This window comes from Centroberyx affinis, unplaced genomic scaffold (assembly GCF_046629955.1).
Source record: "Centroberyx affinis isolate AG114_WGS23_722 - 3 ecotype Tasmania unplaced genomic scaffold, CSIRO-AGI_Caff_v1 ptg005392l_1, whole genome shotgun sequence".
NCBI classification, from domain to species: domain Eukaryota; kingdom Metazoa; phylum Chordata; class Actinopteri; order Beryciformes; family Berycidae; genus Centroberyx; species Centroberyx affinis.
This window is the reverse complement of record NW_027282697.1, coordinates 2,720-26,138: the sequence shown is the minus strand read 5'-3', so window position 1 is coordinate 26,138 and position 23,419 is coordinate 2,720. Positions and strand designations below refer to the sequence as shown.

At 41.5% G+C, this 23,419-nt stretch overlaps 1 protein-coding gene across 1 annotated transcript; it reads right to left on the bottom strand.

Moving 5' to 3' along the window:
* Positions 1 to 9,818: 9,818 nt before the first annotated feature.
* Positions 9,819 to 11,830, bottom strand: LOC139667262 (histone H2A.Z). The gene is made up of 5 exons (XM_071546712.1): positions 11,729 to 11,830; positions 11,315 to 11,392; positions 11,028 to 11,141; positions 10,772 to 10,901; positions 9,819 to 10,266 (listed from the first exon to the last, which is right to left on the bottom strand). The coding sequence occupies exons 1-5, from the start codon at positions 11,729 to 11,731 to the stop codon at positions 10,205 to 10,207; spliced, it is 387 nt and encodes a 128-aa protein (XP_071402813.1). The 5' UTR covers positions 11,732 to 11,830; the 3' UTR covers positions 9,819 to 10,204.
* Between the last annotated feature and the right edge of the window lie 11,589 nt (positions 11,831 to 23,419).

The following is a 23,419-nucleotide window of genomic DNA, read 5'->3' as shown; positions in this document are numbered from 1 at the left end:
TCTCCTTTTGTCTGTTTTACGCTCTGTAAAGAATTTTGTACACTTGCTGAAGCGTTTGTCTGTGTTATACCTGCAGTCTGTGACAACTCTATCCCAAAGCCTCTAATCTATGCAGTCATGTCTACAATGCATGCCATTGGTTTGTTCCTAAAAGATGACATAAATAGTAGATTTCTTACCAATTTGTAACAGTGTATTTATAATCCACGTGATCACTGGGTTAAGGTGCAAAGATACGATTTTGATTCTAAGATTTCAAGAACTTTTTTCTCAAAATTCTCATATTATGACTTTTTTCTCAAAACATTATGACTTTTTTCTCTAAATATTAGATTTTTATTGTTTTTACAGTGGCCCTAAAATGCCGACATATAAAGATGATGAACATCTGCTTCCTTTTTCTATTTGTTACAACTCACTTCTTGTTCACCAATGTGCTCAAAATTGACAATGATAAATCGTGACCTTGGTATTATAAGGTTCTATCTGACCTTTTTGTCAAAACTGAGTTAGTCGCATGAACCTATTCTATGAGTGCCTGTTGACATATATGTGGTGTTATTTGAAAATAATGATTTTTGAGTCAGTAATTCCTAAAACAAAAGGACCCATCTCAATGGATGATGAAAACTTTGAAGCTCAATATCTCAGAACTATCCTGAAGGCAGATAGAACCTTATAATTCTAAGCTCACGAAATGTATCATGTATTTACAGTAAAAGTATATTCATTGTGTGGAACTGATTCATTACTTTGTGAACAGCTGCACACTGATAAGGTGTAAGTGTGCATCATTTTGATCACAAATGACACAAACACACAAGGGTCCGGCTCATGTGAATCAGCCAAGTCAAAGAGTCTTTGAAGTGTTTATTCATATCTGCTTGTGCAGCTCATTGCTGTCTCTTCCCCCGGGGGGGAAACTGACAGCAAAATGCAGACCACCAAAGCCCGCACAGCCTCTGTTTGCAAAGGGATTTCAGCCCCCTGACCACTCCGCCATTGTCATCAAATTTGCACAGAGCGACAATAATTCAAAGGCACTTATCGTATGCTTTGGCTTTGCTTGTATTATTTTTTTTTTTCTTCCTGTGGCCAATCGTGTTGACCTTCCTGTCAGCTCCCAACCCCCCCCCCCCCACCCCTGTGGAATTCTGGGTGGCGGTTCTGCCCCCCCACCCCCCCCTACCCCCTCCCCCCTCCCAAAATGCATACAAATTAGCCTTTCAAAAATCAGATCAAGTTATGTAAAGAACAAAAGCAAGCAGACTTCAAAGGAGGGAAAGACGAGGAGGGACGCTGCATGCGGAGGCTTCGGCGAGGGCTTCTCGAACCGGCCCGAGTCCTCAGACGCTGTGGATTTGATTATTGTTTTTAGTCCCCCCCCCACCCCCACCCCCTCCTCCCCTCCTTGCACCCCGAGACCCCCCCCCCCCTTCCCCTCTTGCACCATCAAAATGGGTCCAGCTTTTTGGAGCGAATCCCAATCCCAAACCTGGTCTTTGATTTCAGGGGGGAGGTGGAGGGGAAGGGAGGGGGGGGGCTTGGCACTGCTTCTCCTCTCTCCCCCCGCTTTGTTCCTCTTGATGGATCTAGGCGGGCCGGCGAACCGTGACCCCTGCCAGCCCACCCCGTCTGTGTGAGCACGCACACACACACACACACACACACACACACACACACACACACAATGCCCACGCCGCCACAGAACCCCAACAGGAAAGGAGAGGAGGGGACGGGGGAAACGGAGGAGGGGGAAAAAAAGAGAAAAAAAAATTGTGGACAAATGTGTTGGAAACCCCACTCTGAATCAAAGTCTCATCCCTGACAGAGATTACAGGCGCGGTGAGTGTCGTCGCCGCTCGCATTGTGTCTGTTCGGATAAGTTAGCCATGTGTGATGAGCGAGGAGCAGAGTCTGGAGCGCTGCCTATTCAGCTGCTCCGAACCACCTGCCACCAGATGGACCCGAGTGTGAACTCGAACAAGGAAGAGGGAAAAAACACTTCAATCCGCGGGCCCTCCCGGCGTCCCGCCTCATTTTCTCTCTAACTGTGTTATCAAACGGGGCATTATGTCCGCTTTGTCCGAGAGTTGCCGCGAAGTCGACGAGCTTTTTTTTTGCGACCCCCGCTCGCCGCACCGCGTTTCCTGCTGGGAACGTTTCGTTTGATGAGGCGAAAAGACAAAAACTAACTGGCGGCTCATTGAGGGACACAGGGAATCAGATATTTGGGTGACACTTTCAGTGACTAGTATATCTACTGCGTATTATAATTTCAGAGAAATCTGACAATAAAGTTTGCAGTATCACATCATATTGTATCGTATCGTGACGCATCGCATTGCATCACATCGTACGTATCGTATCGTATCACATCGTATCGTATCACATCGTATCGTACGTATCGTATCACATCGTATCGTACGTATCGTATCACATCGTATCGTATCACATCGTATTGTATCACATCGTATCGTACGTATCACATCGTATTGTATCACATCGTATCGTATCACATCGTATCGTACGTATCACATCGTATCGTACGTATCACATCGTATTGTATCACATCGTATTGTATCACATCGTATCGTATCACATCGTATTGTATCACATCGTATTGTATCACATCGTATCGTACGTATCACATCGTATTGTATCACATCGTATCGTATCACATCGTATCGTACGTATCACATCGTATCGTACGTATCACATCGTATTGTATCACATCGTATCGTATCACATCGTATCGTACGTATCACATCGTATCGTACGTATCACATCGTATCGTATCACATCGTATTGTATCACATCGTATCGTACGTATCACATCGTATCGTATCACATCGTATCGTATCACATCGTATCGTATCACATCGTATCGTATCACATCGTATCGTATCACATCGTATCGTATCACCTCGTATTGTATCACATCATATTGTATCACATCGTATTGTACGTATCGTATCACATCGTATTGTATTGTATCACATCGTATTGTACGTATCGTATCACATCGTATTGTATTGTATCACATCGTATCGTACGTATTGTATCACATCGTATCGCATCACCTCGTATTGTATCACATCATATTGTATCGTATCACATCGTATTGTATCGTATCACATCATTTTTATTTCTTTTTGCAAAATATTTTTTATTGAAAACAGTATTAAACAACATATCAATGAGCATATGGGTGTACACTTTAGAATTTACCATATAAAAGAAAAATGACAGTAAGGAACACACACATTACGCACATAAAAGAAAGAGCATAAGAAAAAACAGCAAAAACAAAAGTACAAAACCCCAAGAACCCAAACCCACCAACATTTACACACCCCACCCTGGCTCAGTAATAGTAAAGACACATAACAGAATTTAGCAAACCAGCCCTTAGTCCGGCAGGACCTGCAAGTCTGTAAAATAAGATAAAAAAGGTTGCCATTTGTGAAAAAACTTATCAGTGTATCTCCTCATTGTATACTTAATTTTCTCAAGTTTGAGAAAAAACACAGTGTCTTTGAGCCACTGTGAAACAGAGGGAGGGTTAGGAGATTTCCACTGTAGGAGAAGGCGACGTCTGGCCAGTAAAGATGTGAAATTAATCATTTCTTCTTGTACAGAATTCAATTGACCTGACTCATCCGGGGTCCCAAAGATAGCAATCAATGGACAGGGCTGCAGCTGTATTCCCAGTATGGTAGACATATTAAAATAACCGGACCAAAAATTATGTAACCGTGGGCAGAAGAAAAACATATGGCTCAAATGACAATGGGGGTTCAAACATCTATCACATTTATCCTCCACCTCAGGGTAAATTTTAGACAGCCTTGATTTATAAAAATCGTATCACATCGTATCGTATCGTATCGTACGTATCGTATCACATCGTATCGTATCGTATCGTACGTATCGTATCACATCATATCGTATCGTATCACATCATATCGTATCGTATCGCATCATATTGTATCGTATCACATCATATTGTATTGTATCACATCGTATTGTATCACATCGTATTGTATCACATCGTATTGTATCACATCGTATTGTATCACATCGTATCGTATGACATCATATTGTATCGTATCACATCCCATCGTATCACATCGCATCGTAGTGTATCACATCATATTGTATCGTATCAAGCCATGCCATATAAGGAATCATAATGCACTCATAATGCATTATGACCATGCTTATAACAACACATAATGGGTATTGATGCATTGTTCAACAATCATGGAAGTTTATGACTAGTTATCAGAAAACCTTTTAATCTTAAAGGGACAATATGATGTGATACACTACTCTACGGTTTTCTGGTAACTTATGATAGATAACTAGTCATAAACACTCACAAGATGCTTTTATTTATAGTTCATCATAACTTATATCTATAAGTTGTCTGTTTTATGAATGCTGATATAATGCATTATGTGATCTTGTAAGCATGGTCATAGGGCATTATGAGAGCAATATAACTCTTTATAAGTGCCACTATAGCAGTCATGGAAGGTCTGATCGATGTATTTATGAAGATAATGGCTAAACCAGGCAGCGCTCTTCTTCACAGAGGCTAAATTCTCCATCTGACTTGTGATGACATGCTGCTATGAGCTTTGTATAAAAACCCAATAAACGGCAAATCCTCCCAGTGAGCCCAGATGTGCTGATGGCTTCCAGAAAAAGGACCGGAGAGAAACCTCCAGCCCGAAGCTAGGTGTGCGCCGCTTCACTTCCTGGCCTTTAATTAGAACCAAATGAGAACGAGCAAACCCCCAACCCCAACCCCCCCCCCCCCCCCCCCCCCTTTTCTACTCTTAATTGACTTAATGGTTGAGTGCTGCCCTGCCCGGCTGGAGCTGGGAGGAGAGCCTCATTAGCACTCTTGCTTTTCACCGGGAACTACAAAACAAATCATCAATAGGCGAGCGGACAAACGCGCTTGTTAAAGACTCCAAAGGTTAATTACGGATCAGGCCCGAGCACATTTTGAAGTTCGTTACACCCATTTATACTCTCAGAGGGTCTTTTGATCCGCGTTGCCCGTGATGCAGACGCTCCGGGAATGATCTGACCAAGAAGAGAAGAAACAAAGGAACGGGGAAGAAATTCAGCTGCTCTTGAAGAAAAAAGTAATAATCTGACATTTTCTTATAAATGAATGTCTGTTTTGCTACTTTCTATCACTGATTTGCTATAAGACAACAGTGATTCAACCTATATCCAGTTCATGAAGCTTTTCCATTGTCTGTTCTGAACACCCTGGTGTCTGGTAGCTCTTTCCTGGGAAAAATCCTTAATAACCCTAACCCATGAAGTGATGAGGTTGTTTTTTTTAACTCTTTATTTATTTATTTTCAGTTACTATTACACTGAACAAAATCCACAACATGTCAAAATTTGAAATAAAATCATATATAAATAAAAAATATAAAAGGGGGGGGGGCACTACTCTCTCTTTACAACCTTTGATCCATTCTTTTCAGACCAGCTAAGAACATGACCCATCTTTTCTCTTGTATGCAGTCCATTTTCCCCAGCATTGTTCATGGATCCCTGCTTTAGTCCTTATATTAGATAATAAGTCAGTTTTTCCATGGAGTATATTTCTTCTACAATGTCCAGCCACTGACCTGGCCCTGGAGGGTCACTTTTCAACCAGCTCCTTGTGACGGCCTTTTTACCTGCAAGTATCAGGATTTTGAAGAGATAGATCTCCTCCTTTTGAATTATGTCATCGGGTGTCAATCCCAGGTACACGATCCGGGGGTCACTGGGAATCTTATAGCATAAAATCTCCTCAAGAATCTGAATAACCCTGTCCCAGAATGTTTGTATTTTTATACATGACCAGATATATATGTGAGTGATTGGCATTCATCAGCCCACACTGTCTCCAACATTGCTGCTGTTCACCCAATTGTTTATTTTTTGTGGTGGTGAAATAAAAAAGCAGATTATATTCTTCAAACCAAATTCCCTCCATCTTTTAGAGCTAGTGGAAGTTTGTCGCGTGAAGTGATGCGTTTTATGTGTTTTTGCGTTGCACTTCCCAGAGATTACCTGTCAATCAAACTGTGTGCAGCAAATGTGTCACTTTCATGAACTATAGGGTGAATCACTATTGAAAATGTCACTGATTGTGACTTTAACAGGCCATTTCTTAGATTGTTGCTGTCAAAAGTGACAAGAAAAGAAGTTCCTTTACTTTTGTTTGGTCTTTTCCTCATGAAAAGAAAAAGGAATGACTTCTCTGCTATGTTGCAAATCACATTCACACTCTTAACTCACTGTGTAAATTGAGGGTTTGATGTCAGTTCCAGTTGATTTATATGCACAAGTCGTAAACCTTTGCCTGTTTGATTTCAAGAGGAAGTTCCTTTACATCTTGAAATAGAGAAAACATGAAAGATCTCATCGTCAAACCTATCCATGAAAGCTGACAAGTGGACTAAGTGGGTCCTACTTCTGCATTGTTAGTGTGAGTGTTGGTTGTAGCGCATGGGATAATCTGCCGTATCAGTTTACCAGCCATTACTCCCATTATTTCCTCATAAACCCGCTTAGTCACTTCTCATTATTAGATTTATAGGAGTTGTAATTCCTTGGAGCTGTACTGTGGCAGGATGGAAGTGCAGCCACATACAGGCGGTGTTGTGACTCATTTGTCCAGTTAAGGACTTCAGCCTCTCCTGCGTCTTTGATTAGTTTGGACAAGCCCATAAGACCGGCTCCGGAGCCGCATGCATGCCAACTCCGTGTCACACTGAAAAGGTTTTTTTTGTTTTATGTCATATCAGATTTGCATTGCACAAAAGGTGAAATGGAAGCAATTTTATTTTCCTAATTGATTGGCAAAATCACTCTGGAGTTCCTTCTCCTTGGCTAAAGAAAAAGTTGTTGAATTCCAATCCAACCCCCAATGAGACAAAAAAAAACTCGTTTTAAATATTCATGTGTACTTTTTTGGTTTGTGATTCTCTTACCACTGCCTTGATAAAAACTTAATGTCAAGATTGGCTATGCTGCTCCAGACCAAGAGCCCTCCGCTATGCGCCCGTGTTTTTAAGTGAAAAATAAATTGAGTTATGAAATGCAAGAAACTCTCATCAGCCAGACTGTTAAAGATTTTTTTATGTAAAAATCCATCTGTCTTATCAGTCTAAGTCACACTGACTGAGATTTGCCCAAATTAATTTCTGGTGTCAGTACGGACACTGATGGGAAATGTTCTCCACACAGGAAGTGATGAATCTACACTTAAGAGTGAAATCCAAAAGTGTCTCCTAAACAGCAGTGAAGTGCTCCGTCCAGAGAAAGCCGGACTCAGCAAAGATGGCTGAACCTCTTCACCGCCTCACAGTGAGAAGAAGACATTTAGTTTAGAGGATTTCTGGGTAATGAAGTCCTTCAAACTTTCCAAAATTCAAACAGTTATCTCCTGCTGCCACATGGGGCCGCCAAAGTGCAAAATTGCCTAGTGCATTTTTAAATTAACCTAAACAAGTTACCCACTGTCTATATAAAGAGCATCTTCCAGCCAGTGGTGGAAGTACTCAGATCTTTTACTTAAGTAAAAGTAGAAATACCACAGTATAAAAATACTCTGTTACAAGTAAAAGTCCTGCATTCAAAATGTTACTTAAGTAAAAGTACAAAAGTATTAGCATCAAAATGTACTTAAAGCAACAAAAGTAAAAGTACTCATTATACAGAATGGCCCATTTCAGAATAATACAGTATATATTATATTATTGAATTATAATTACTGATGCATTAATGTGTAAGCATCACTTTAATGTTGCAGCTGGAAAAGGTGGGGCTGATTTCCACTACTTTATATACTGCTGGGTAGCTTACAGTAATCTATAATAATACATCACAATCTGCAAAGTAACTAGTAACTTAAGTTATCAAATAAAGGCAGTGGAGTAAAAGTACAATATTTCCCTCTGAAATGTAGTGGAGTAGAAGTATAAAGTAGCATAAAATAGTAATACTCAAGTAAAGTACCTCAAAATTGTACTTCAGTACAGTATTCGAGTAAATGTACTTAGTTACTTTCCACCTCTGCTTCCAGCATATCACATAAACCCACACACAGCTGAAAACAAATAGTCCTCCACAGGTGGGATCACTGTACTGTCCGGGATCAAATGGAAAAGAAAACCCACCAGTTGAATAAAGGTAGAATTATCAAATATGACATAATGCAGTCAATAAGGCAGCCAAAGCTCAAAGCTATGGATTTCCCAGTGGATGAATGAACTGGACTGTTTATATGGGAAACCAAACACTTCATGGATTTAAATCCTGTCTACTAGCTGAAATAATGTTAAAAAATATATATATAAAACAGTGAATAGAGGTCGAGTCAGTTCCTAATACCATAATTGCACTATATGGGTGGATCTGTAAATATTCTAATGTAATTCTAATGCATTTAGACCATGGGACACTAAAACTCTCCACTGACACCCATGTTAGTAATACTACCACTACTACTACTACTACCACTGATAGTAATACATATTAATCTATACTTGTGTCTCATTAGAATCAATTCAGATTAAGGGCTTCCCATAGGCAACCAGTCTAGTATTGATCAATTCTAAAATAGATTAGTCTAAAGCTGAGGTTATGGTTGGCCGTCTACAGTTGAAGATGGTGATGTAATAGCGCCATCTAGTGGAGAGTACAAATATTGTTCTAGTTGAAAGAAGGCTGAGATTGACTTGAAAATCTTACCCAGTATTTCCAGCTGTAACCTTCTCCTGTCTGTCATTTATGTATTTTATGTACAAATTCGTTTTTTATGAATGTAGTACTATTATCACCTTCTGAAATGATATTCATAATCACAGTATGGCTCCTGCTTTTCTGGTTTTGTAGATCATTTTACTGAAAGATACATTTTGTTTTATCACAAAAGGCTGTTGAATCTGTTGCAAACTTCTTTATATTGTATGGTAAATTGTATTATTCAAGAATGCAAATATTCTGATTCAAACACAACTCAGCATATTTCAAATAAAAATTAATTACATGATAACCTCCCTCAGATCAATCGATTCAACTGCATTTTATTTTGAAATTAAACATTTTTCCATCACTCCTCATATTTTTTCATCCTCTCCTTGCAGAAATGTACAATTATTTGATGTTGTAATATTCTGTGACCTTATTTTTGATTGAATGTTCCAGTTTTCTATCTTTACCTCAAATGTATGTTTAATTTTTCAATAAAAATCTGAAAGTTAAAAAAATAGTTTTACTTTTCTGGAGAAATGTAACTAAGCACATCCACAGCTAAAACTGGCAGTCATAGATGTGACTTCAAATGTATTTCATGCAAACAAGCCTTCAGAAATGTGAATAAACCATCCAAACACCACAGGATATAAAATGGTCACCGATTGTGCCAGCCCAGTCTTTATTGAAGAATCCAAAAGTGACTACAGCAGTGTTTCCCCCTCAAAATCATTTCAGTCCAGTGGTAGAATCAAAATGCTGCACATGCTTTGCAATTCATGCTAACACAGAATGAGAAATGGCCCAGTAAACAGTAGGCTGCTGTTCAGCCTTAGTTGAAATTGATCAGATGTACTAAAAAACAAAAACTGAGCAAAAGCATGCCATGACATCACATGCAAGCTGTGGCTGTCCTTTGCTTTTTGTTGACCGAGTTGGATTCTTTCAAACTGGCAGCTCTGATCTTAAAGTTCACGCTAAAGATTAACTTAAAACGACAGCTAAGGCCAAACATGTGCACCGTCCACATTGGAGTCTTATTTATGTACAAGGCCTAAACAAAAGAGGCAGGCTCATATGAACAGATGGAGCTTCAAACTGAAAATGAGGACTGAAGGGACAGAACTGTAGATGCACAATACCTTGGAGCTTTATTAAAACACCACTTTAAACATGGGAATGCCACAAAAGTTAGCGAGATTAAACAGAACACACAGAACTGCAGCACCAAAAAAAAAAAAAAAAAAAAAAAAGGCAGAACACAAAAAACGAGCTTCTCTGAAGCCACTTTAAAAAAATACCCCAGGTGAGTAAGCAAGCCCAACCATACAAACAACTCCTAAAAGGTGAACTAAGCTAAAGACATTGAACCATTTGATGCAGACTTCGTCCTGAGATGGCACAACTTCCACAGCGCTTCCGGTTATACAGTCTTCTGCTGGCCCTTCTTTCCAATCAGAGATTTGTGGATGTGGGGGATGACACCTGGAAAACAAAGATACGGTTATTATTGTCAATTAAAACCAAGACTAGGTGTTAAAAAAAAACAACATTGTAAACTGAAATAAAATATAACAAAAAAAAACAAAAACAAAGTGAAGTACAACCATCTGTCTACTTGTAAAACTAAAATATATACACCCATCAAATGTTTTCAGTTCATTTTGCTGATGTGCAAGGGGAAAACATGAATTTTGGGCAGAGAAACAATTGAAATGAAAGGAAATAAATGTAAAAAAATAATGTCTGATTCATTGTTTACATTACATAATACCTGTTGCAAACATAAAAAATACCTATTCTGAACTTGTCATGCCTTTAAATAAATTAAAAAAAGACCACAAAACCCACAGTGAACTAAAACCAACATTGAAATTAAAATACAGACAGCAATGACAAACCCAAAACTACCCTGGTCGCAGTTTAGTGAAACCGTTCAACCAAACCAAAGACTCTAAAGTAGTTGGAGATGAGTCAGCGGTCTACTTACCACCACCAGCGATGGTCGCCTTGATGAGTGAATCCAGCTCCTCGTCTCCTCTAATGGCCAGCTGCAAATGGCGTGGAGTGATGCGCTTCACCTTCAGATCCTTTGATGCATTTCCTGCCAACTCCAGAACCTGCGGGCGGGCGCAGAGCGAGTGCACGCGCGGTTAAGTAGAAGCAAAAACAGCGCGCTCCTCCAACGGTGCTTGGTTGTTATAGTGAGAGTGTAACGTTAAAGGTAGTAGGTTAACTAGTGTTACCTCGGCGGTGAGGTATTCAAGAATAGCCGCGCTGTACACCGCTGCGGTGGCTCCAACTCTGCCGTGGCTGGTGGTTCTGGACTTCAGGTGTCTGTGGATACGACCCACGGGAAACTGCAACGGTGAGAGAGATAAGGCTGGAGGTCAATTCGGCCAAACAAAGGGTTCACTGGCCGGACGTGCGGCGACGACCGCCCGCTAGTCAACCGCAGCTGTGTTCAGAAACGATATTAGCTCGAGTGTAGTTAAGCACAACAGAGGCAATGAATGAACTTCAGTTGACAAACCTGCAAGCCTGCTCTCTGTGAGCGCGAAATAGCCTTCGTCTTGGTCTTCCCGGAGTCCTTACCTGCTTTACCACCAGCCTGGAAAAACACAAACATTAACGTTAGTAGCTAGCCTGGCTCCCGGAGACACAGCATATTTAACAAGGTGGCGCTGAATACTTGCTGGGTAACGTTAGCATTAGGTTGCCAATTTTACCGCCCCGTCTGGCTACTAGGATCTGCAGCCTTCCTATCGATTGCCCAATGCAGTCAAGTAACGTTAAGTTAGCGTGCTAAGCTAGGATAGCAGCTAGCGCTAGCGGCTATTCACTCCAGTGCATTGGCGGCTGTTTTAATATAATTTAACGTCAACAAATGATTATGATACACAGTCCAGCGTTCTGATAAGTCGATAAACAAGCGTTAAATCCTCACCATAGTTAAAATCTTCAAGTAATTTCTGATGCTGCAGCACAAAAAAAGACGGGTAGCCTTCTGCCGATTATTTGGTTTGAACTACAACGCCCGCCTAGAACTGTCCAGGATATATAGGAAACCGCTTCATCCGGGTAACTAGAGGCACGGCACTAGCCAGTCGCGTCTAGTCTTTTGTTTCTTGGCGTGTCGTTCAGCCAATCAGGAATAGAAGAGCGCACTGTGCGGGAAAAGTAATTCACACTGGCGCAAAGTGAGCTGGGTAATGTAGTTATGGCATTGTAATTGTTTATTCCCACCGTCTTCCTATCCCTTGCAAAAAGAAACAAGTTGGTTTGAAGTCAGAAAATAGGCATATTTCATATTAAAGTCATAGTTAATTTAGTAATTGAAAATACGTACAGTATTTTAAGTTGTTTAAAATAATTTTGATGACAACATCCGTGATTTTGGTTACAAGGCTAGGTTAAAATACTGGTTCAAATTGTGGGCAAAATGCATCTTATTAATCGGTTTCTACCCCCACCCTTGTGTATTCGTATGATTTTAGCAGTAATGTAAATTTATGTCGGGCTAGAAAGGTAATTAAACTGGGTTTAAACTGTTCAGTACATCCCTGGGTTAATTTATACACATATCTTGGTGGCCAGGAAAGCATGGCAATTAAATGGCGTTTAAATAGAGTTTAACTGGACAGCCTACAGCTTGCTATGTGAACACTATTGCAGTTACAAGGCATTTTTTACTAAAGGATGTTGTTGGATATTCCTGGAAAAAGCCCCCCATCCCTGAATGTGTTCCCTCAGTATTAAAGTGGTAATCCTTGAGATCCATCTGTGGTGTTTCTGCACTGCACTTCCCAGAGATCACTTGTCAATCAAACAGTGTGGTCAGTACTTGTTCTGTGGATTTTCTGTTGATGAAGTTCGAGTTTCTGTTCACTCTGAAAAACCCCACTGAGGTTTATCTCGACCAATCAGATTATTTCTGCCTCCAGAGCAGCTCTGCCTCTGAGAAATGTTTAGAGAACTAAAACTCCAATCTGCACCTTTTTCATATTTGTATAACTTGTTATCTTAGCAAATGTTTTTCACCCAATTTACCCCCTTACCACTGGTCATTTGTTTGCCTGCTTTGTGTTATTTTGTTATCAGATTTATTGGAAGACAGCTGTAATCTATATGATAAGGTGCTTGCTCTGGGTTTCCTTGCTCTTCCCTGCCCAGTTGTATATTATCAGCGCTTCCTTTCTGTTTTCTGAATGATGAAATAAAAGGCCCAGTCCACTGAGTAATGGTTCCTCTTCAGTCTTCCTCTCCCACAAGGTGACAGATTTGTCTCTGACTGGCCCAGATAGGGAGAGCATCATTCATGGGGGGGGTTTGATATGTTTACTGTTGTCTTGTTCATTAGTGCATTTCCAACCTATTTCCACTAGGTGGTGCTGCAGTTCTTCTAAAGTAAGTGTGAGTTGCCATGGGAAGAAGTGACCCAAGAAGTGGTTACAGTTATTCAGTATCAGTTACATTATGGCCGTAAGAATCATGTCAGTGATGTGATGTTGATAGTAAAGCCAGTAACATCAGTGATAATACTGGAGCCAAGGCCTTCAAACTGCTAGGTGTGGCACTTTCATACCTTAGTCTAAGTCCAAATTTGATCTAGTAGTATTTATCATTATAATGGAAAGTAAATAGCAAAAATTGCTACTATGAATGGTCTAAAATACTAAACAGTATATATGCTTAACCTATTGCATCATAGCTGATATAAAGTCAAAATAAAAAAATAAAAAAATTGGAAAACCCAAGGAGAAAGTTTGAATTTGGTTGAATTGGTCCTAATTTAACCTGTACATTTTATTATCTGCCATTTTCACTGCTCAGTTTCCTTCATTTTCATCTTGTTTTTATGATGTTTACCCATTTACCTATGTTTTTTTTTCACATTTTTGATTCCTTATAATCAATGTTTTTTGGGGTTTTTTTGCAATTTGTCTATGAAACAGGCTCCTGACACTGGGAAGCTATGCATTCATTGTGCATTGCTCTCTGCGCTCACACCTACACATTCAAACACATCATCTTCAAATTGTAGTTTTATGTGGAAATCACAGAGCAATTAGAAATACACAGTTATTCATAATTATTCCGCCCTCCCCCACATACAATGCATTCTATGTAAAGCTACCAAAGAAAGAAAAAGGTAATAAATACATATAAATGAATAAAATGAAAATAAAAAATACATAAATAAAACATAGAAACTAAAAACCCGAAAAGTAGTAATTTTTTTATTTTCCTAATTATTACTCTATTTACAGAATAGAGTTTACGACTTTTTTAGACTAATATAACTCTTTCTGAAGTAAATTCATTATTATAGTAAGTAGTATCAAAATGATTTAGGTTATATGAGAATAAGGTCTTTTAAAGGGTAAAAAGCATAAATGAATACTCTATAAGCATGTAATTGATTTTATTCATGTTGGTGTTTGTTTGCCTTGACGATCACTGACTGGACAGTAGTCAGTTGGAGACACAGTTACAGTGTAACTAGTAAAGAGTCATGAAGCCAGAGAGACTCATTCTGCAGTGTTAATGTGTAACAGGCTCCAGCTAGGGAGTGTGTGTTTATCAGTGTGTGTGTGTGTGTGTGTGTGTGTGTGTGTGTGTGTGTGTGTGTGTGCGCCACAGACTCGCTCTCAGACAACATGCACAGCTGGTGGTGGGCTGGTCACGTCTAAATCACATACCATTCATTCTCAGGCATACTCCTCTTTCAGCAGTCACTCACTCTCTCTCTCCCTTTGACCTCTGCCTCGCTCTCTCTCTCTCTCTTCCCCAGTCGCTGTCAGTCAACTCTCACGCTCTCCTTCTTCTGTCACCAAGGTTTTAACGGTCTATTTCTGAAAGTCCCTCGCTTTCAAAGTCTCTCTCCCCATTTGCCCTTTGCTATGCGTCCATCTGTTACTGCTTTGACCCCCCAACTCCCTCTTCCTGTCCTGCTCTTAGCCTTTCCTTCCATCAATCACTCATTCACCTTTAGGGTCCTTGGACACTCAAGAGACTTTGATGGGGTTCCAGGGGTTCTTCAGGGGGTTCGAGAGCTCTTTCAAGGAGTTCCAGGGGTCTTTAAAGGGGTTTGGGAGTTTGTTGAATGGGTTCCGGGGCTCCTTGAGGGGTTCCAGGGTCCTTGAATGGGTTCTAGGGTTCCTTAAGGAGTTCTAGGGGTCTTCGAGAGCTCTTTCAAGGAGTTCCAGGGGTCTTTAAAAGGGTTTGGGAGTTTGTTGAATGGGTTCCAGGGGTCTTTGAGGGGGTTCCAGGGTCCTTGAGGGGGTTCAAGAGCTCTTTCAAGGAGTTCCAGGGGTCTTTAAAGGGGTTTGGGGGTTTGTTGAATGTGTTCCAGGGGTCCTTGAGGGGGTTCCAGGGTCCTTGAATGGGTTCTAGGGTTCCTTAAGGAGTTCTAGGGGTCTTCGAGAGCTCTTTCAAGGAGTTCCAGGGGTCTTTAAAAGGGTTTGGGAATTTGTTGAATGGGTTCCAGGGGTCCTTGAGGGGGTTCCAGGGTCCTTGAATGGGTTCCAGGGGTCTTTGAGGGGGGTTCAGGGTCCTTGAGGGGGTTCGAGAGCTCTTTCAAGGAGTTCCAGGGGTCTTTAAAGGGGTTCGGGGGTTTGTTGAATGGGTTCCAGGGGTCTTTGAGGGGGTTCTAGGGTCCTTGAATGGGTTCTAGGGTTCCTTAAGGAGTTCTAGGGGTCTTCGAGAGCTCTTTCAAGGAGTTCCAGGGGTCTTTAAAAGGGTTTGGGAGTTTGTTGAATGGGTTCCAGGGGTCCTTGAGGGGGTTCCAGGGTCCTTGAATGGGTTCCAGGGGTCTTTGAGGGGGGTTCAGGGTCCTTGAGGGGGTTCAAGAGCTCTTTCAAGGAGTTCCAGGGGTCTTTAAAGGGGTTTGGGGGTTTGCTGAATGGGTTTCAGGGGTCACTGAGGGGGTTCCAGGGTCCTTGAATGGGTTCCAGGGGTCATTGAGGGGGTTCCAGGGTCCTTGAATCAGTTCCAGGAGTCCTTGAGGGAGTTCCAGGGGTTCTAGGGGTCCTTGAATGAGGTTCCAGTGGTCATTGAGGGGGTTCCAGGGGTCATGGAGGAGGTTCTAGGGGTCATTGAAGGGGTTCCAGGGGTCGTTGAGGGGGTTCCACGGGTCCTTAAAGGGTTCCAGGGTCCTTGAATGGCTTCCAGGGGGGTTCCAGTCAAATGAGGAATAGTTTAAAGAGCCACTATGCAACATTTTCATGAAAAAATATGGCCGCCTTTTCAGTCAAAATAATGTGTTGGGGCTGAACAAGAGAAAATCCACCCATCTATTTAGATTATTACTTTGACACCTTACAGGATTTCTGGGTATTGAAGTCAATTCAGTCATAATTCAAACAATTACAACTGGAAAATTGCCTTACAAAGATTTAAATTCACTCCAGTTTAATTGACTGAACATACACTTTCCCATACTTCTCACTTTTATAGTCTACTCTGTTGGAATTCTTGGCTGTATATGTTTTTAAAACCCCAGAACTGTATTATTGTATTATACTTTTATTTTTCTATCCTATTTTTCTTTGATGCATCCTGCTGCAACGACCCAATTTCCCGACGAGGATCAACCAAGTTTCATCTTATTTGAATAAACACAGAGAGGAAAACAAGAGGTCAGCAGACAGACACACACTGATGGAGATGAGCTGAAACACACTCACACACACACTCACACACACACACACACACACACACACACACACACACTTGCACACACATGCATGATCATCATGGAAGATGCGAACTCTGTGACCGACACGACATGAGTTGAAAACAAAGGAGGCGGCGACCTCAACTCCCTGCTAATGAGTGTGAATATTCATGATCCTCATTGACCCACATGCTTCTGGGCTGATGTCATCACTTCACACTATGACCAATCAAAAGAACGGAATGTCCCAAGTCACCATACCAACAGATGATGATGGTTGCTTTTTATTAGGGTTAGACTGATATATCGGTTTGCCAATATTGTCCTTGTCTAATATGATGGATATGATGCAGTTTGATTGATTACATATTGATTGTAGAATTGATCAATACTACACTGGTTGTCTATGGGAAGACCTTAACCTGAACTGATTCTAATGAGACATTTTGATCAGATTCCTCACAAGTATGCATGAATATGTTTAATAAATCCTATCATGCTGGGTTTCAGTGGATAGTTTTAGTGTCCCATGATGGTCTAAATGCTCTTTCAGAGGCTTTTCCACCCTGATAAGAATACAATCTTGAGGGAAATACAGAATCGTGAACTTTTTGGAATATTTTGGTATGAAAATGATCAAATTTAAAGATGACAAATCATGACAAAATGTCAGCTATTGGCATTTTTAGTCCAAAAATAGCAGCATCGGGCATGAAAAACCCACATCAGTCCATCCCTAGTTTGTTTGTCTTTAAACCAGTGACCCAGTGGCCTAGTCTTCTCTACAACAGCCACTGAATCTTTTCCCACCAAGCTTCTCTCTCTTTTTCCACTTTATCTGGAGTCCCTATAGGAGGACTGACATCACCGTTTCTCACGCTCCCTGTCCTCCCCTTCTTCCTCTGAGCTCCCCCTCTCTTCCTCTCCCATCCTCTTTGTTTTTTCCCCAAAGCGAGTTGTAGAAACGCTGTTGGTTTCCTGACCCGCTTTTCCTCTTTCAGCTTCATCTATATTTGTTATATTATTTACTGGCTGGACATGCATAAACAGGGGTGCGTAGTAGGGTTTGCTGATATATATTGGGATGATTCAGGCCTTTTACTAAAAACTGAATATCAGTCAGTCATGTTTTACCAGAGAAATCATTCCAGTGTGGTGTGGGACTGAACCCACTGCAAAAAAAACCCCAAAAGGTATGGGTTGCAATAGAGAGTTTTAGGATCATATGACGGTCTAAATCAGGGGTTTTCACTCCCATCATCATACCCTTAATTTATGCATGTGTCTCCCATCTTTGTCTCACCAATACAGGCCAAGTCATGGCAGAGTGGTGAGGCAGCAAACACTTCATGGACCCAAGATGGACCAATTTGAAGACAGGTAAGCGGAGCAAGTTTGCTAGTACCAGCATCTCTACGACCTGTCTTCTTACAAAAAAATTTGGAAAACCTTAGGGACAGATTTGGTAAAACAAAAGCAGCTCATAGAGCGTAGGACAGAGAATATTCTATATAGTATAATAGCTAATTAGTTACGCTAGTTAGCTAGTCTGACCTTCCAAGTTCAAACTTTGCTAATTAGTTATGCTAGTTAGCTAGTCTGCTGACCTTCCAAGATCAAGAATACCAAGTCATGAATGAATGAAAAAAGAAATCATTCCCATTTGTATTTTTTTTATTTATATTTTCACCACTTTGCCGTTCAGGTTTGCCAGTTAGCTAACTTGCACTCCAAAAAATGTAGTTCTTTGGCTCCGCCCACTGAGGTTTAACTCAACCAATCAGATTATTTCTGCCTCCAGAGCAGCTCTGCCTCCAAGAAATGTTTGTAGAACTAAAACTCCAATCTGCTGATTCTGTTTGTGTTATTCAGTCATGAAACTAGTGCATTTCAAGCAATTCACAATATCCCATCATGCGGAGAAAGTATTATGTTTTCATTCTAATCTCTTAAAGGTCCAGTGGGTGGGGCGGGTTAACCAGTGGCTGCTAATGGATGCTATAAGTGTGTTAAGTATGCAGTGAGAGTGAACAAGCCCCCCCCCCCCCCCCTCCTCCCCAGCCTCCCAGCGCTGGACCCAGCTGGGCAACCAGTGCAGCAGGACATTGACAGATGGTCCAATGGGATGCTGGGAAGGAGGGAATAAGGGATAGAGAGAGAGGGATGGATGGAGGAGAGAAGGGGACACTGTTAATGGATGCAGGGAAAGAAGGGATGTGTGGGTGCTGGGAGGGGGGGGGGGGGGGGGGGCAGTCATCTGTTCAAGGGGGAAAGAAAGGAAGAATCAGAGAAAGGGTTGTAAACCTCACGGGAGGCAAAAGGGAACAATGTAGTCCTGCTGACGCCACATTTGCACTTATATAGGCGTTTAGACACGTGTGTGTGCATGCAGACATACACACACATCAACACACACTGGATAGGAACATGTATATATTATAATCTGTGAGACAAAATAACAAACCTTGTGCAAACATCCAATTTAGAAACTATAATTTATTCAAGCTGGGACAATACTTTGAAATTCAATTAACTTGACAGGGGCGTCCATGCATGATAAATGGCACATTAAATGGATTACCTGGCTGGCTACCTCATAATGCCCCGCCATGCAGCTTTGTGATTGGCTCACTTTTTGATTATGTCACAAAAGGTGTCTGCAGTGCTCTTATGCTGATTGGTGCATTTTAGCATCACTATAAGTTTGTGTGTTTCCTGAAATCCAAGCAGCCATCAATATGCAGGCCTAGGCCCCGCCTCCTGGGGTGTGTGGCCACGCCCATTCTTCCTCCGCACCCTCGCGCTGCACCTCCTAAAAGACCCCCGTCAAGCCAGGTAGAATGAAAAACACAACTTCCGGTTATAACTTTCAAAATAAAACCCGTATTGAGGTTCATAGATTACAACATGGTTTCGAGCAATACACAAAGTACTGAAGTGAAAATAAAGAATACTTTTAGGGAGGACTATGTAGAAAAATAAAATACAATTGTTATTTTTTTTCCAAACAGTCCTTTTCACAGCATTGTGTATAGCCATATTTGCCAACAAGGGACTGCCAAAAATAGACAAAAACTCATAAAATATATTTTTTTAAGCACTCTTTCATAAATACCATGCACAATAATGCAATTTAATGTTTTTGTATGTATTTACAGCTAGTTTCACTCCATATTTAACTTAATGGTTCCACTGATTATTTTGATATGACTTTTGCTGTTCTGTGCACCCCAATACTTAGGGTGTATTCACGATTCTGCTTTTTATTTTCTTATGTGACATGCAATTTGTTTCCATACCAAAAAAGCAGTGTGCTCCACTAAAAATTTTTCTCAACTTTAGAAAATGCTCCGCTCTGCCTAAAACGCAGCCAGGCACAAAGCCAGGCCTTATTTTTTTGTTTTCAAAAGTGACACATTTTATGCTTTTATTCTGAAGGCAAAATCTTATTTTTTCCACCGGTGTTACTCTGGCTGAGTGCGCGAGCTTGACGCAACTTCCCGAAAGACTGACAGCTCTTACCGCTCTCTTCTCGTAGTGGAAACGATATCTTCCGTTGTGTGAGTGAAGCAACCGAAACTCGCAAAACAGATTTCTCTCGGATTTAATTCTGCACTTTTGAAGTTGTTCACCGGAAGAGCACCGACTGGGAGGTGGTACCGACCGACGGGGCATGAAAGTGGCGAGGACGCTTCAAACAAAGTAATAGAGGAGGTAGATCTGTGTGTTTGATGGCTGCTGGGGATGGAGCCCAGCTGCCGGCCACAGTAGCGGCCAGCCGGAGCGTGGAGAAGGCGCTCGAGGAGGCTGCCGCGAGCGGGGCTCTGAACTTGTCCAACCGAAAACTGAAAGAGTTTCCCCGGAGCGCCAGGAACTACGACCTGTCCGACATTACACATGCAGGTCGGTGCCCTTTTCACCGCTTCCCTTCACTTTTAAGCAAAGCTGCTGACTGCTTCGGCGAGCTGGTTGTGAGTGTCTGTGGAGCGTCTTTTGTTTTATCGCCACCTGCTTTGCCCCGGCTTTCTTCTAACGGCACATCCGTCTTTATCCCCGACACGCTCCGTTGTCTCGTAAGGAGAGAACATCACGCCGAACTTCTTTCAAAAACATGGCATTAAACGTTGCCTTGATTATAAATGTACATACCCCGTAAGATATCAGTTAAGACCGCTTTTAAATAGTTAAGAGACAGTCGCCACTTCGGCACACATACATTCCAACAAACTGCACGTATTTTAGTAAAATGTCAACTTTTAGAATTGGTTCACATCCTTCCACCAAAACACACCGCGGTGGGCGTTAGCGAGCAGCGTGAACCAGTTACAAAAGTTGAGATTTTATTGGAATAAATTGCTGCTTGGTGTCTTATATCTATGCCGAAAGGAAGAGTGGCTCTCAACTATCCAGAAAAGGTCCTCGGTCATATTTTACGAGGTACGTACTTTTGCCGATAAGCAAGACAATAATACATTACAAGATATTGAACGGAGTTTAGCGTGGCGTTCTCTGTTGTCGTCTTTAAGTTGACATCAAAGAAGGGCGGTTAGGTTGGGGAAGAAAAGGTAACGTCAGACAAACGAGTTCCTCTTCCTCAAGATATCTTTTTAGATATGAGCCAGCGGACAGTCTCTGCACTACCAGGCTCCTTCAATGTTTGCCTTTGAGTCTTTATATTTAGAGCTCGTTTCATCGGCTTGCGTGTGGTTCACCGTTTTATTTGTATTTTTTGGTGTCAAATAGTTGGATTTGTTAGTTTTCACAACTTCTGGGGAGAAGCTAGTCAAGGTGGCATGGTTTTGACAACATGGCAACCTCTTTTGAATGGGCCACCACACACACCCTATCTCTGTGTGTGTATGTGTGTGTGTGTGTGTGAGAGAGAGAGAGAGAGAGAGTGAGGCAGACAGAGAATATCAGTGTCGCTTAATTTCATTCACACACTCAGACCCATTCATTAGCATTTTAGCCCAGTTACATAGGACTTTGGAAATGCTGCTGTCATCAGTATATTTCTACAATCAGCAGTGGGTGAGACTTGTCAGAGGAGCGCTGTGTATGTTAGTGTGGATGACATTGGAGATTAAGGGGACTACCTTGGCCTCGCCTTGTTGAAAAGAGGATTACCCCCATCCAGGTTGCTGAAATCAATCTGGCTACCCAGCGATTTAAACAACACCCCCCATCCTCCGCCGCTGCTTTCTGTGCTCCGGTAATTATGACCATCTGCTCAAAACGACCTAGGACTAGGCCTTGTGGGATGAGGAGGCCTTGAACACACATACACACACACACCACATGCAAACACCTGCCATCTGAGCAACCCAACAGTAATGACTATGGGAGTGATGAATGCGTCCCATACCTAGGATAATGCCAGTTGATTTGATTTGGACGTGTTTATCCAAGTGGAGCTTCTGGGATAAACCGGTAACACAAACCTAGACCGGTGGTTCTCAAAGTGGGGTCCGGGGACGTCCCTCGGGGTCCTTGTGGGGGTTTCCAGGAGTCATTGAAGGGGATTCCACGAGGTTCCAGGGGTTTCATTAGGGGGTTTCCACGAGGTTCCAGGGGTTCTTGTGGGGATTCCAGGAGGTTAATTCCCACCAAAATGAGGAATAGTTTAATTTCCCTGTAATTTAATTCACTAGAAATTATCCCATAAATGTATAAGAATGACTATTGTAATCATAGGTTTCACTCTCACTACTATTATCTCTCCACAGTGCAGACAGACAGTTCTACAATTTAATACAAAATAAACAACTAAAATCTTCCCATATGGGACTTAACGTGATCAAATGGGGGTCTGGATTTTCATGTTTGAGATTCCCATTGGTCACGGAATATCATGGAAGTATCATGGAATTTTGAGGGGTGTATTGTATTCCAGACAGGAAAAGTCAGGGAATTTGATAAATTCTCTGGGGAAAGTCAAGGAACAATGAATATATATGGAACAAATGTGTTGCGTTTCTCACTGCGATTGGCCTTTGCTTCATCTCCACCTTGTATAATGCTGCTGTTGACATCACTCTGTCACACTGGCACATAGTGACTCATTTTTTATTCACCCTGCTCTAATTCTAGGGTCATGCGCGTCTATCATGGTAGACATTTAGCCTTGAAAACATGTTTTTCCAGTACCTGCTCTTTGTGGTAATTTCTAGTATTTGAGATAATGAGCTGCTTTCAGTTTCAGTCGGATACCTGGTAGTTATGCCCACTCACACAGACATTATTATAACAAGGCTGAGATGCAGAAAACCTGTCTGGAAAGCCTGTCCCTGCACCTTCTGGTTCAGTGTGTGTGTCAGTCTGTCTGTGTGTGTGTGGGAGGTGACAGATTTGCTGATTCACCAAATCGTCAGTGATGATCGTCAGGTATGGTCTTGCCACAGTGTGTGTGTGTGTGTGTGTGTGTGTTTTATAGTGTCTGACTAAACAAAGCAGGGCAGGCTGGGCCACAGTGTGATGTTGGTGCTGGTTGTCATGGGGTGAGAGAGGGGAATGGTCCAGATTAGATCTGATCTGATCCACATGTTAAAGTGAAGGAGGACAGGACACTTTCAGGTTTCACTCACACTTCACTTGAAGTGCATTGTGATGCATCACAGGCAGATTATAAAGCCATTAGAAGCACAGATGAATAGGGCTGCAACTAACGATTATTTTCATTGTCCATTAATCTGTTGATTATTTTCTCGATTAATCAATTAGTTGTTTGGTCTATAAAATGTCCGAAAATGGTGAAAAATGTGGATCAGTGTTTCCCAAAGCCCAAGATGACGTCCTCAAATGTCTTGTTTTGTCCACAACCCAAAGATATTCAGTTTACTGTCATAGAGGAGTAAAGAAACCAGAAAATATTCACATTTAAGAAGCTGGAATCAGAGATTTTTGACTTATTTTTCTTAAAAAATTACTCAAACCGATTAATCGATTATCAAAATAGTTGGC

Excerpts from the sequence above, each read along its gene's own strand:
- LOC139667262 (XM_071546712.1), bottom strand. Across the intron at positions 11,142-11,314 it reads CACAGAGAGCAGGCTTGCAG|TTTCCCGTGGGTCGTATCCA; the intron begins GTTTGTCAACTG and ends TCACCGTTGCAG. Across the intron at positions 10,267-10,771 it reads GGCGACCATCGCTGGTGGTG|GTGTCATCCCCCACATCCAC; the intron begins GTAAGTAGACCG and ends TTTGTTTTCCAG.